Here is a 14,946-nt window from a genome sequence, read left to right as displayed (position 1 = left end):
CAATGGCCACTTCAGATTTCCACAACTAGTAGCAAAGCATTCACAGTGCTCTCGATTACCTGCTGTACGAGACTGAAAGTAAAGAATATATTTGGAGCTGAAATATTTGTTGGGATGAGGAGTTTCAGATACCCACAAAAAATTAAAAGCAAGGAGGTTCTAAATAAATTAATGTGCACTTACTTCTTTAACATACCCTTGAAGCTATACACTTTTCAGTGAGCATTACACTGAAAGGCAGTCAAACTGCCTTATTTGTGTGCACCTAACTTACTGGAACTTCAACTAGTTGTCAACATTCAGAGCCATAGACCCCTTTGTTACATGCACCAAGCTAATAAATAATGGTTTCAATTGTACTTATTGTTAACTGTTAGTGATGAAGAAAGTTCCAGTTTGTCATAGAACATTGAATGAGTAAGTATTAAAAAAAAATACTGTACACTATTAAAAAAATCATTCTCCCCCCCAGACCCAGTTGCAGATCAGTAAATTAGATGACAGCCTGTGTCATTCTCTTTCTGTCCTTCAGTGTGCATAGTAAATTTTGTCTACCTCAAGTTTGCCTATTTAAGGAGCAGTAATAGTGACTGGTTGAAATGCTGTAGTTACTCTCTCGTGTTGAGTGTGATATGTTCTTGGTTTTCAAAATAGACTCTCAACCATTAATGGCTACTGTAATCCTTGTTGAGCTTGCAAAAGTTTGAACATGTTCTCTACTGTTTGCTTTGTATTATGGAGTGATTCATCTGCTAAAAACTTCCCAATAATTTTCTGTTGTTTATAACGAGCATCAGTATATTTTCGTTACTGATAGCATTTGAGAGATTCTGATACTTTTTTGCTTTTGTAGGTTCCTTTTCTAACTATTATTGGCTCGACATTTGCTGTAATCATAGCTACATTCAATCATTTTATCCCGTTATTGACTGGTTTTAAAAGTTTCATAACTGAAAGGATTAGTACCATGAGATACTCAGTAACCTCTTGGTGTTGGCGGAGAAACATGGACTCATAATTTAAAAGTGTCAATCTGGCAACATTCACATCTACTTATATACACTGAAAAGCATACTGAAGTGTATGGCAGAAGGTACTTCCCATTCTACCAGTTTTTAGAGCTTCTTCCTTTTACATTTGGTATGAAGTTCAGGAAGAATGATTGGTTAAATGCCTCTGTGCATGCTGTAATTAGTCTGTTCTTATCTCCACAATCCCTACTGGAGCAATATCTGTGGGTTTGTAGTGTATTGCTGGATTCCTCATTTAAAGCTGATTCTTGAAACTTCATTAAATGTGCTTTCATGGGATACTTCCGTGTTTATGTTCTTGCTAATTCAGCACTTCTGTGACACCATCCCATGGGCAAAAAAAAAAAAAAAAAAAAAAAAAAAAAAAAAAAAAAAAAAAAAAAAAAAAAAAAAAAAAAAAATTGCTAGTGACCATTTGTGCTACACTTCTTTCTGTAAGTTCAATATCCTCTATTAGTCATATCTGGTTTGGGTCCCACACATTTGGGCAGTATTTAGAGATTGATCATACAACTGTTTTGTAAGCAGTCTCCTTTGTAGACTGATTGCATTTTCCTAGCATCCCATCAGCAGATACTAGTTATCTGAAAACTAACCTTAATGATGACAATAAATTGTTTATGTGGGAACTCAATATATCTGTTAACATAGAAACTAACCTTATATCTAGAGAAAGAACCACAATCCACTCCCAAAAAGTTATCCCGGCCTTATAATCCTACCTGCTGACAAAAGCTCCATCACTTTGGTTATGAACTACAGGAATTGCCTGGAAAAGGGACTCCACCATCTGTCAGATATGTCCACCTACAAACTGCCACAGTGACCCCATTCAGAAATCCAACAGTAACTCCAGTTCCCCCCTTGTGGTGTCACCGCCAGACACCACACTTGCTAGGTGGTAGCCTTTAAATTGGCCGCGGTCCGTTAGAATATGTCGGACCCGCGTGTCGCCACTATCAGTGATTGCAGACCGAGCGCTGCCACACGGCAGGTCTAGAGAGACTTCCTAGCACTCGCCCCAGTTGTTCAGCCGACTTTGCTAGCGATGGTTCACTGACAAATTACACTCTCATTTGCCGAGACGATAGTTAGCATAGCCTTCAGCTACGTCATTTGCTACGACCTAGCAAGGCGCCATTACCAGTTACTATTGATGCTGTAAAACATGTGCCGTCAAGAGCGATGTTCACCAATTATGGATTAAAGTTAAGTATTCCAACAGATACGTACTATTTTTGCTAGTCTCATATCCCTGACCTGTTCCAGACCTCACCCCAGCCTGCGTGAGCTTAAACGCGTGCCTTTCGGCTTCCTCCTAGTGGATTGGCTGTCTTGCCAGTCCACAACACCCCTCATATCTTTAAGTCGATCCCAGAACCCTCTGCTGAATCTCTCTTTCTCCTAATGCCCACACTTCTGCGTATTACATGCTTCCTAAACTCTATAAATGTAACCACCCAATATTCCCCAATGTGGCGTGTTACTGTAAGTCCACAGGAAGAATCTCTGCTCTCATGTGCCAACATCTTCAGCCTATTGCCTGTAACCTACTCTGCTATATATAAGATGCGATCAAAAAATTTCTGTTTTACTGCAGTGTGTATGCAATATAGCACAACTTGTGTTGGTATATAAGCACTGACATATAGGGGATAAGTGTGGCATTCATGTTTTTCCGACTGGTATGCAATAAACCGGAACAGAAGAGAATCGAAGTATTTGAGATGTGGTGATATAGACGAATGTTGAAAATTAGGTGGACTGATAAGGTAAGGAATGAGGAGGTTCTATGCAGAGTCGGAGAGGAAAGGAATATGTGGAAAACACTGATAAGGAGAAGGGACAGGATGATCGGACATCTGCTAAGACATGAGGGAATGACTTCCATGGTACTAGAGGGAGCTGTGGAGGGCAAAAACTGTAGAGGAAGACAGAGATTGGAATACGTCAAGCAAATAATTGAGGACGTAGGTTGCAAGTGCTACTCTGAGATGAAGAGGTTAGCACAGGAAAGGAATTCGTGGCGGGCTGCATCAAACCAGTCAGTAGACTTATGACCAAAAAAAAAAAAAATGCAATAAATGTGAAAAAGTGAACTTTGGCAATGTTATTACCCAAGTGCATCCAAACAGGACCAGCATGCTATTATTCTTTTCATGGCTGCCAAAGGACAAACACTGGTTGCAGCCATCAGAAAATGAAGAATGTGTGTGTGGCAGCATTTCTGTCAGAAACTGCGATTGTGGAATGGTGCGCAAAGTTCCCTGCTGGTTACGATTCAACATAGGATGCTGGTCGATTTGGGAGGCCAGCGTCATCCAACTCACAAGGGAGACATTAGTCCTGATCACTCCCCATGTGATTATCATACCTTTGGTCTCTTAAGAAAATGCCTTGAAGTGTTGATGGTTGCTGTTGGATGAGGATTTGCAGTGGGTAGTTATGGTCTTCTTCATGCAGCAGACACATTGTTTCACAGAATGGGTGTCTTTAACCTGGTGTGTCAGTGGGATCGTTGCCTCAATGATCATGGTGATTTTGTGCGATTGGCATACCAGTTGTGGACTGTACGGCCTTTGGAAAAAAAACTTTTCAATTGCCCTTTATACAGGCTGGAACAGATGAAAGTGTCCCGATGAGTAGATACCATTTGTGGCAGCTTTTCTGAATTGTGCATGTGGGAACTCTCTCTACAACATATCCTTCGTATTTGTAACCCTCCTGGCCTCAACCTTCACTGATCACTGTCCTCCACCCTCTACCTTAACTACCGGTAATCATGTCCGGCCACCTATCCCCTTCCTGGCTCCCACTCTAGCGCTACACGCCTTCTATTCCACCAACGCTCCTGCTAGTCTTTTCCCCTTCTATACCTCTCCCCCCACCCCCAGCTACACCCCCTCTCCTGTTTTCAGCACAGCCTTCTGACATGGCACCTAGCAGCCCCATCCTGTCCACACCATGATTCTGCATACTCCCACAGGTAGCGCAGCATCTTCCCCTACCCTGCTATCCCTCCACTTACTGACAACATGCCTCTCCCGTACCCTACCACCCATTCCAGCTGATTGCTGCTCACGTCAGACACAGTAACTGTCGGGCTCCAGTACTCGGAGACAGTGGTTTTGTGTGTGTGTGTGTGTGTGTGTGTGTGTGTGTGTGTGTGTTTTGTATTTTGGAAGAAGGGCTCTGCCTGTAAGCTTAATATTTTAGCAGTCTTTTTCATAGTGCCTGGCTGTGACTCAGCTCCTCCTCCATATGGTGAGTAGCAGCATAGTAGTTTCATATTGCTGAAACATCATTATTATTCAGTCAAAAAGACCAAAGCCAATATCCTTCCCTGATCGCGGTCTAATATGAGATTATGCTCAGTTTCAACTGGCCTTTGAAAGGATGTTGAAACTTAATTTTTGTGCTTACATGTTTGCCATCTGACAAGCAAAAGCATTTGGTCTAATTAAAATGTAAGGTAATTACTTTGTTGTTTACTTGATGTTACTTGGTTATTCTGTGTTTACAGATTTAACTTCACAAGTTTAGAAACAGCATCTGATAAGAAAATCTGAATAAGTAAAATGATTATTCAGTTGCTCTACATTAAAAAACGTGGCTCATATTTATTACCAAACAGCACAGTATTTTGTAATATGTAAGATCAGAAGAAAGATTCTTCATCAGAAGAAATTGTAAAAGAAACAGTAGAAATGTGTTGTTAGAAATGTTTCTAGGGGCATACATTGTGCCCTTACATTTTTCTGCCTCTAGTACAAGTCATTTGGTGACCGTGTACCTCTTGTTGTATTCTTTCTGGTAGTGATACACTGAGGTATGCAATTCCACTGCAGTCATGAACATTTGCCATGTTAGTATACTTCCTTCAGCAGACGCAGCTGCTGGGAAAACTGATACAAACCCATAAAAATAAATATGTGCTGCAGTCTGAGCTTGGGACACCTGTGGTCCAAGCAGTTAGGATGACTGTATTTATTTTGTGTCTGAGTATCAGCCATGCTACAAGTTGTAGCTCCCATAGCAAGTTTAGTGTACTTTAATCTTCATATCAGAAAATTTCCTTTTTACTGTGGACATTTAGAGGTTGGCGATATTTGAAAAAATGTGTTTCATGAATGAATAAATAAGTCTGCACAGAGTAAGCCAGAACAGAATAACTACAAAGAAATGTTTACGTATGTGTTAACAAGGGTATTGTTTATCTGTAGAAACAATCAGTCAATTGTGGTAGGTATAAACCTTGCATTCTTAACAATACCTTCTTCCTCATTCTTTTTTCCAATTGTTCAAGCTCCTTTTCTGGACATAGATTAGAGGATGTACTATTACACTCTGTAAGTACTACTTCCATTTCATGATATTTCATCCCCACTGAAACTGGTGTGGTTAACCTCTTCCAGCTGCAACATTCTTATGTCTATGGAAGCGCTACTCTGCTGAAATCACACATCGCTGGGACCTCACTGCATTCGATATCCGAGAGGAACACCCCAGGCCGCAGTATTTGGCCAGGCTTGCGCACGTAAAGCGCAAGCAGATCAACATTGTTACCAACACCATGGAACCATGTGTGCCCTTTTGGAAAGTCCGCCTGCCAGCTACAATTCTCAGTTTTTCTGTCGTCATGCTTTTGGTATGATAACTAACAGTGAAGTGAGCTTAGAGCTACCTGTGATAATACTAGTTAAAAGTTTCGGAGAGAAATTGCAGTTTGCTATATTTGGAGCCACTATTACCTTTTTTCCCATAGGTAGCACTAGCAGTTGCTGCTGTTCTGGGTGTTGTGTTGTATCGGATGTCTCTTATGGCTGCACTATCAGTTTGTAATGAAAAACTGGATGCAAGCTGTGCATTCAAAAGTTATGCCATGATTTTTACAACTGCAACAGCTGCTTCCATTAATCTTTGTTGCATCATGGTCTTCAATTATGTGAGTCATAATACTGTATCTGTAAATGCATAATTTTAGTCTTAGATGGTTTCTTTCTTTTTAGCAGAATTAAGATTAGTTAAAATGGAACTCTTGTGATGAGAACAATGTCACAATTTGTATATTCCATGTAGCTGCATTTAACTCTTTCATTTTACTATTATTAAGCTAATTTCCAGCACCAGTAGTTGTAATATTCCACATTCAGTTAATTTTGTGATTCCAGGTTTACCAGTGGCTTGCAGAACTTTTAACAGAGTTGGAACTTCTACGTACACAGACCGAATTTGATGATAGTCTCACACTTAAAATCTATCTTCTTCAGTTTGTAAATTATTATGCTTCTATATTCTACATAGCATTTTTCAAAGGCAAATTTGTGGGATATCCAAAAGAGTACAATCGTCTCTTCTCATACAGGCAGGAAGAGGTAAGTAAAATAAATGCTAAACATTGTAACACAAATGTGGACGAGATCTTCGGGACCATGTTGTGTGCATGTGTATAGGAAGGTGATGGTGGACTTATTTGTCATTTCACTTGCCAAGATCTTCATATACATCTGTACTCTCCAAACAACTGTGAAGTAAATGTCAGAGGATATCTCCCATTATATCACTTATTAGGGTTTCTTCGCATTCCATTTGCGTATGGAGTATGAGAAGTTTAGTCCTGGCAACATTCCCCAATGTGATGTTGTTAGAAGACAGTTAGTTTCCCCATAAGTAGGTAGTAGGTGGCAAGCAGCGTAAAGTTCATCGTGTGAAGACCATCATCTTGAGTACATCTTCACCTAGTTCATAGACTGTGCTTTAATATCTAGGACATAGATTCACTACAGTGTTGTAATCATAGTGTTTAGTGCTATTGCTGTGAATGCCATCAATCCCAATGGTCAACTCACCATGAAAGGTGGAACGCTGGAGTATTTAAAGGGAGCTAGTGTGAGGCTATGACATAAGGCTCAGTTCGTAATGATCCCATGTGTCCTCCTTATTCTGCTGTATTCACTTAAAAGGCTGTTAACTACAGTGTAAGTTCCTCACTACATGCTCTTGTGTAAAAGTTAAGAGTTCCTTGCAACATGTCTGATGGGCTAATGAATATGCTTGCCTCACTTCCTCTGGTTTTCTGTCACAGTCTCATTTCTGCTGAATGTGTATCCTCATTTGGCTGATGAATCGTAATGTGTTGATGATCCAACCTACCTGTAACATACTGGCTCAGTTCTTTCTTCTGCCTCTGTCTCTGGCTTGACTTGAGTTTGCCTGTGGCAGCATGAATGAGTTCTAATATTATTTTCTACTTTCTTTCCCCAAACTATTCAGTGCTGTAACATTTCTTAGCATGTCCAGTGGATTAGGCAGACCTGTGACAGGGGGACTGATGACCTTAGCTGTTTAGTCCCCCTTAAACAACTCAACAACCACCACCACCACCACCACCACCTGTGACATTCTGTGCTGCCCTTTTTTGTATATTTTTAGCCTCCCTGTTACTGATACTTGCTATGGGCCCCACACATTTCCACGGTAGTCTAGGATGTGGTTTTTTTTTCCCCCCTGCAAGCAATTTCATTTGTAGACTGACAGAATTTTCCCAGTATTCTACCAATGAACCAATCTGCCAGCTGCTTTATCTACAACTGAAGGCATGATGTGATCATTTCATTTCATGTCTCTTCAAGTTGTTGTACCCAGGCACTTTTATGAGTTGACTGAGTCCTGTTGTGAGTTACTGTAGTCATAGCATGGTCTGGAAAAGTCAAGGATATCTCAGGGAATTCTGAGATGTAATCACTTGTGGCACCATGTAAAAACTTGAAGTAGTACATTGAATTGTTATAATGTTTGTCCCTCAGTGGCAGCTTGAGGAATCTTTGTTATTGTCCACATTATCTTAAGTTCCACTTATGTTTCCCATAACGTGTTCATGAGTGCAGCTTTGTATGATTTGCATAAGGGAACTTGTCATTTGGTTGTGAATTTGTCATCGGCACAAATTTCATAAAAAATATAAATGTGGCTCTGTATTTGAACGTGGATGTTTTGTAAATGACATTGAGTATCCAGGCTTCAGTTTTTTTCTTTTCTCAATGCAAAGCAGTAATTTCCTGAATTTGTCGTCATGCCATACTTCCAAGTTAACAATGACCGTATAAATTTCAAGAAGTTTCCAGTTTGAAACGACAAAACAGTAGAATTTGGAGGCAGGGCAAGAGCCTGTAACTTACAGAATTTTAAATAAAACTTTAAATTATTATTTCTTTTTCATAGTTTTTGTCGTCTAGCTATTGATTCACCTAAAAACCTCTCCATATGTAGAAAATCTGTGTCATAATTTTTTCTTCTCTGTTGCTTTTATGTAACATTAACATGCAAAATATGTACTTATTTCTGTAATGAATAACACATAAGAGGAAATGTGTAATATCACAAAATTATTTAACATAAAACAGTAATTACAGCTAGAATCTACTTTTCAATTACATTGTAGACTACTGTATTATCTTAATATCCAGTTAAATGAACCAGAAGCATGAAAAATTCATTAATAATGTATGTTTCACATTAATTAATTGTTTGTTCTGAAAGTCTGTGCTATGCTAATGAAATAAAACAATTTTCCATCACATCTGTTTACTAAAATGTTCACCTTCCCTAAAATTGCCTTTTATTTTGAAGTGGAATAAGCAGTCACATATTTCTCCAAATTCTCTGCAGTCATAGTTTAAGCCAATGGCTGTTGATGGTGTAAATATTAGGAGATGAAATATTCTTGATCAGATTCCCACTAGAGTCTTGTAAATAGCAACAAAAGTCGATTAGCATCAGTTTCTTGCCAAAACAGTGGCAAACATATTCACTACCCTCTGCCCAGTATCACTTCTAATGTTGGTCAGCAAGCATTTGACATTCTCAACAATTTTTAACAATTTCTGTAAAAGTAATCTGATAGTCTAATTGTTTAATGCTGCCAGCAAGTAAGTCAGAGTGGTTCTGGATGTATACCAGAGCATTTTCAATTTTAGGTTCAGTGAAAACATTGTGTGCTTCCCATACTGAAGCTGAAGGTTTTCTGAAAAAAGAATAAGTCACAGATTTCAAGGCTTCAAAATTTTCATTTTAAAAACTGACAGCTTCAAATCAGTACACTCCACCTTGTCAGGAAAGGCTCAGACACTTACTAGGTTTGGCAGCAGTTCTCTATGTAGCAACAGATGTAAATATGTAAATGTTGTGTGGCTAGGGCCTCCCGTCAGGTAGACCTTTCACTGGGTGCAAGTCTTTCGATTTGACGCCACTTTGGTGTCTTGCATGTCAATGGGGGTGAAATGAAGATGATTAGAACAACACAATACTCAGTCCCTGAGTGGAGAAAATCTCTGACCCAGCTGGGAATCGAACCCGGGCCCTTAGGACTGACATTCTGTCGCACTGACCACTCAGCTACCAGGTACGGACAAGCAACAGATGATTCAATGCTGTGAGAAACACTTACTTGGTGTTTTAAATTATTTTATTCCCTTCTGGATAGCTGTCATTCACATCTTTGGTGATATGTTGCAGTGCATAGGCCAGACAGGTGAAGCAGATTAAATACATATAGAATATACACAGGATAGTTGATACCAAATGTAGACTGCAGCATCGGAATACATGAAAAGAAGTGGTTTTCTTCTTGAATTCCCTCAAGCTACAGCACTTTGAGACTGTCACTCATAAAATAAGCTGCTGTTGAATGATTTGTGTCTTTCAAGACTTGCAGAAAATCGTTAATGGTTTTGACGGTTCTCCTCTCTTGACTTTGCCATCAATGAGATTGCCAGTGAAACCTCCACAAACACGTGTTGTTTCATCAGTGGCATTCCATATGCGATGGTCACCTATATATTACTGTACATGGTCTGTCCTAGGATTTTTATTTGTCATTTCCTTTTCCTTAACCTTTGGTTGTGTTTGTTAATACGAAAAATGCCAGGTTGCATGATGGCTCGAAATACATGTTGAACTGGATGAATGAGCTCAGTGTTCAGAGGAAGGCAATAGCATACCACCTCCAACAGGACTATGCCTAGTAAAGCACGGTCGTGTTCAAAATAATAATAATAACTGTTGTACTTTACACTTTCCAGAGCCTCTCGGTAACAGTAATTTAAGTACAGTAGTTTTTCCTTGAAGTCGATTTGTTAGGAATCTGTTGTTCACGGTGCTTTCATAGAAACACATAATATTCAGGCACAGTTTCCTTCCCCATCCTTGAAACATTCTAAATTTGTGATCCGTCTCTAATGACCTCGACATCAATGGGACATTAAGCCCCACTCTTCCTTCCTTTTGTTAATGTTTAGATTCTTCACTGACATTAATATTATGCTATTTGTTACAACATTTTTAAATGGCTCTTAAATGTATTGTGGTTTCTGCTGTAAGTGTGACACGCTATTTAAACGTGTTCTTTTTATTTATTTACAGTGCAGTCCTGGAGGATGTCTAATGGAGTTATGCATTCAGCTTGGAATTATAATGATTGGCAAACAAGCTGTGAACACACTGCTTGAAATGTTATTTCCGTAAGTATAATAGTGGTTTAGAGTAATGCCAATATTTTTACACAAATCAAGATTAATGTCTTAAGAGTGCAGAGATTGTGGCATTTGTTAATTTTTTTCTTTATTTTCAAAGGAAAATTGTTGCTGAGAAATTGTTTCTGTGATTTTTCGCATTTAACCCCTTTTTGGCTATTTTTGACAGATTTTTGTGCAGGCAAAGAACTGTTGTTTGTAATTGATATGAATTTGAGTCTTCTCATTTGTACAGATTATTCTTCAAATGGCTGAATACACTGAAAGTGAAGACAGGATTTAGGAAGAAAGGACTGGAATCATGCCGGTCAAGGTGGATGAAAGACTTTAAACTGGTGGAATGGGGCCCACGTGGACTCTTTCCAGAATATCTTGAGATGGGCAAGTGTCTTTTTAGAGTGTGTCAGACCTTGTAAGGTAACATAACTAAATGGGCTTTTAACATTTGTGAAAAGTTAAACCTGTGTTTGAAACCAGGACTCAAACTCTGACAGCTGTCACTCATCGGCAATTCTGTTGTCTATTACATTACATTACATTAGTCATAACATATTGAGCCTAATTCCTACACGCATTACAGAATGACGTAAGGTGCCATTTTGTGCTTGTTCTTCGACTAAAGCCGCCTAGTGTGACTGAGTGGTTCTAGCCACTTCAGTCTGGAACCGCGCGACCGCTTTGGTCGTAGGTTCGAATCCTGCCTCGGGCATGGATGTGTGTGATGTCCTTAAGTTTAAGTAGTTCTAAGTTCTAGGGGACTGATGACCTCAGATGTTAAGTCCCATACTGCTCAGAGCCATTTGAATCTTTGACTAAAAAGTGTGTGTACGTGAGTGCATGCATGCATGCATGCATGGGTGTGTGTGTGTGAAGGGGGGGTGATTTATTCTATATGTTGAATAGTTTGTCACAGTGGAAAAGCTGTAATAATTGTGTACAATTGGGTGTCTGTTACTATGTTACATTATTCCAGTGTGTGACTCGATTTTCAGAAAATTTAAGCTTTGACTATAAGTGTTTTGTGATTGTCATCTTTTTTGTATAAAGACAATTATATTTTCATCAGGGTATATTTATTGTCATTGGACCGTGCTGTTTGCTTTGACTGAAAAATGTATGTGTGGTTGAGTGTATGTAAATGTGAATACTAGGAGAAAATACAGGCATTTTTGTTTGTTTTTATTGATTAACTGAATTAGTAATTGACCACACTTATTGGTTATGAACTGTAGATTAAAACTGAAGAAACTGCAAAAAGGTGGAAATTTAAGGAGATGGGACCTGGATAAACTGACTAAACCAGAGGTTTTACAGAGCTTCAGGGAGAGCATAAGGGAACAATTGACAAGAATGGGGGGAAAAAAATACAGTATAAGAAGAATGGGTAGCTTTGAGGAATGAAGTAGTGAAGGCAGCAGAGGATCAAGTAGGTAAAAAGAAGAGGGCTAGTAGAAATCATTGGGTAACAGAAGAAATATTGAATTTAATTGATGAAAGGAGAAAATATAAAAATGCAGTACATGAAGCAGGCAAAAAGGAATATAAATGTCTCAAAAATGAGATCGACAGGAAGTGCAAAATGGCTAAGCAGGGATGGCTAGAGGACAAATGTAAGGATGTAGAGGCTTATCTCACTAGGGAAAAGATAGATACTGCCTACAGGAGATACTGCCTACAGGAAAATTAGAGAGACCTTTGGAGAAAAGAGAACCACTTGTATGAATATCAAGAGCTCAGATGGAAACCCAGTTCTAAGCAAAGAAGGGAAAGCAGAAAGGTGGGAGGAGTATATAGAGGGTCTGTACTTGAGGACAATATTATGGAAATGGAAGAGGATGTAGATCAAGATGAAATAGGAGATACGATACTGCGTGAAGAGTTCGACAGAGCACTGAAAGACCTCAGTCGAAACAAGGCCGCGGGAGTAGACAACATTCCATTAAAACTACTGACGGCCTTGGGAGAGCCAGTCCTGACTAAACTCTACCATCTGGTGAGCAAGATGTATGAGACAGGCGAAATACCCTCAGACTTCAAGAAGAATATAATAATTCCAATCCCAAAGAAAGCAGGTGTTGACAGATGTGAAAATTACTGAACTATCAGTTTAATAAGTCACAGATGCAAAATACTAACGCGAATTCTTTACAGACAAATGGAAAAACTGGTAGAAGCCAACCTCGGGGAAGATCGGTTTGGATTCCGTAGAAATGTTGGAACACGTGAGGCAATACTGACCCTACGACTTATCTTAGAAGAAAGATTAACGAAAGGCAAACCTACGTTTCTAGCATTTGTAGACTTAGAGAAAGCTTTTGACAATGTTGACTGGAATACTCTCTTTCAAATTCTGAAGGTGGCAGGAGTAAAATACAGGGAACGAAAAGCTATTTACAATTTGTACAGAAACCAGACTGCAGTTACAAGAGTCGGTGGACATCAAAGGGAAGCAGTGGTTGGGAAGGGAGTGAGACAGGGTTGTAGCCTCTCCCCGATGTTATTTAATCTCTATATTGAGCAAGCAGTGAAGGAAACAAAAGATAAATTCGGAGTAGGTATTAAAATCCATGGAGAAGAAATAAAAACTTTGAGGTTCGCTGATGATATTGTAATTCTGTCAGAGACAGCAAAGGACTTGGAAGAGCAGTTGAACGGAATGGACAGTGTCTTGAAAGGAGGGTATAAAATGAACATCAACAAAAGCAAAACGAGGATAATGGAATGTAGTCAAATTAAGTTAGGTGATGCTGAGGGAATTAGATTAGGAAATGAGACACTTAAAGTAGTAAAGGAGTTTTGCTATTTGGGGAGCAAAATAACTGATGATGGTCAAAGTAGAGAGGATATAAAATGTAGACTGGCAATGGCAAGGAAAGTGTTTTTGAAGAAGAGAAATTTGTTAACATCGAGTATTGATTTAAGTGTCAGGAAGTCATTTCTGAAAGTATTTGTATGGAGTGTAGCCATGTATGGAAGTGAAACATGGACAATAAATAGTTTGGACAAGAAGAGAATAGAAGCTTTCGAAATGTGGTGCTACAGAAGAATGCTGAAGATTAGATGGGTAGATCACATAACTAATGAGGAGGTATTGAATAGGATTGGGGAGAAGAGAAGTTTGTGGTACAACTTAACTAGAAGAAGGGATCAGTTGGTAGGACATGTTCTGAGGCATCAAGGGATCACCAGTTTAGTATTGGAGGGCAGCGTGGAGGGTAAAAATCGTAGAGGGAGACCAAGAGATGAATACACTAAGCAGATTCAGAAGGATGTGGGTTGCAGTAGTACTGGGAGATGAAGGATCTTGCACAGGATAGAGTAGCATGGAGAGCTGCATCAAACCAGTCTCAGGACTGAAGACCACAACAACAACAACAACAACAACAATAATGGTAGCTTGAAATTTAAAAGTTAGAAATATAAGGAAGTACAGGGTAGTTGGGCCCAGTAGGTAACTGGGTGATGGTGTTCCCACAAATAATGGGTGGATATTTAATTCTTATAGGGTTGCCAGAACCAGCTAAATTGTTTTATCTTGTAAAGCAACATACAGAATCTCATTCACGAGCATTTGTTAGGCAGATTGTTTTCTTTAATAATGAGATGGTGTAGTGGGAGAAATTTGATTGATTCTCGTGTAATTCTCCCATGACCAGTGGTTCTGGGTCACTTTTCTGACCTTTCAGGTCCGTTTCCTTCACCCCTCTTCCTCCCCTTCAACCTTTGTGCCTGAAGAAGGGGCCACTGGCTCCAAAAGCTTGCCCAATTACAACCTTCTTTTATGTGTATGTTCTGCCACCATTTGGTGAGTAGATTTTATATCTGTCCAATTATAAAAAATGTGCTTGGGACAGTTGGACCATATGGGACCAGCTACCCTGGAAAGCATTCAATTACCCAATATTTTTTACAAAATAACAACCTTGTTGCAAAGGTTAAATATGGATTAAAAATAAATTTATAGTTAACCTTAGTAATAAAATTAACACAACTTTTAATCTGCATAGGTCATGGTGTGGACATACAGGAGAAAAACACAAAAAAGACTTCATTTGCTTACAGTACTGAAGACCAGAACCAAGTGTTAGATGATCCCTTTCTTTGCACCAAAACATTTTGTTAGTGAATTGTGAGAGAATGAACAAATCTCAAATAGGTTGTGAGAACGGTGGTGTCATGTTTTCTATTGCTAAAAGATGAACAACAACTGGCAAATGTAATTCAAACAGTTGACAGTTAGACAGACTTGGGCTGTCACCAGAGGATATTGTGCAGTGTTACATTTAACAAAACAAACTATGATCATGATTCAAACTATTCAAGTGTCCCAGGAGGAATCGTCAATATTCAGGGGGAAAAATAGAGTCTGGTAAACATGGGTTCTA

At 39.1% G+C, this 14,946-nt stretch overlaps 1 protein-coding gene across 2 annotated transcripts in view; it reads left to right on the top strand.

The window, feature by feature from the left end:
* LOC124544745 (anoctamin-1-like) overlaps positions 1-14,946 on the top strand; it is a 154,703-nt gene that overhangs the window by 100,620 nt on the left and 39,137 nt on the right. For both annotated transcript variants that reach the window (XM_047123406.1, XM_047123405.1), the window contains 5 exons: positions 5,447-5,679; positions 5,797-5,976; positions 6,203-6,406; positions 10,452-10,549; positions 10,797-10,942. In XM_047123406.1, coding sequence (XP_046979362.1) covers positions 5,447-5,679; positions 5,797-5,976; positions 6,203-6,406; positions 10,452-10,549; positions 10,797-10,942 — 861 coding nt within the window. The remainder of the gene's footprint in view (positions 1-5,446; positions 5,680-5,796; positions 5,977-6,202; positions 6,407-10,451; positions 10,550-10,796; positions 10,943-14,946) is intronic.

Source organism: Schistocerca americana, chromosome 8, assembly GCF_021461395.2.
Source record: "Schistocerca americana isolate TAMUIC-IGC-003095 chromosome 8, iqSchAmer2.1, whole genome shotgun sequence".
NCBI lineage: Eukaryota > Metazoa > Arthropoda > Insecta > Orthoptera > Acrididae > Schistocerca > Schistocerca americana.
Note: the sequence above shows the minus strand (reverse complement) of the source record. Positions and strands in the feature narration are given on the sequence as shown.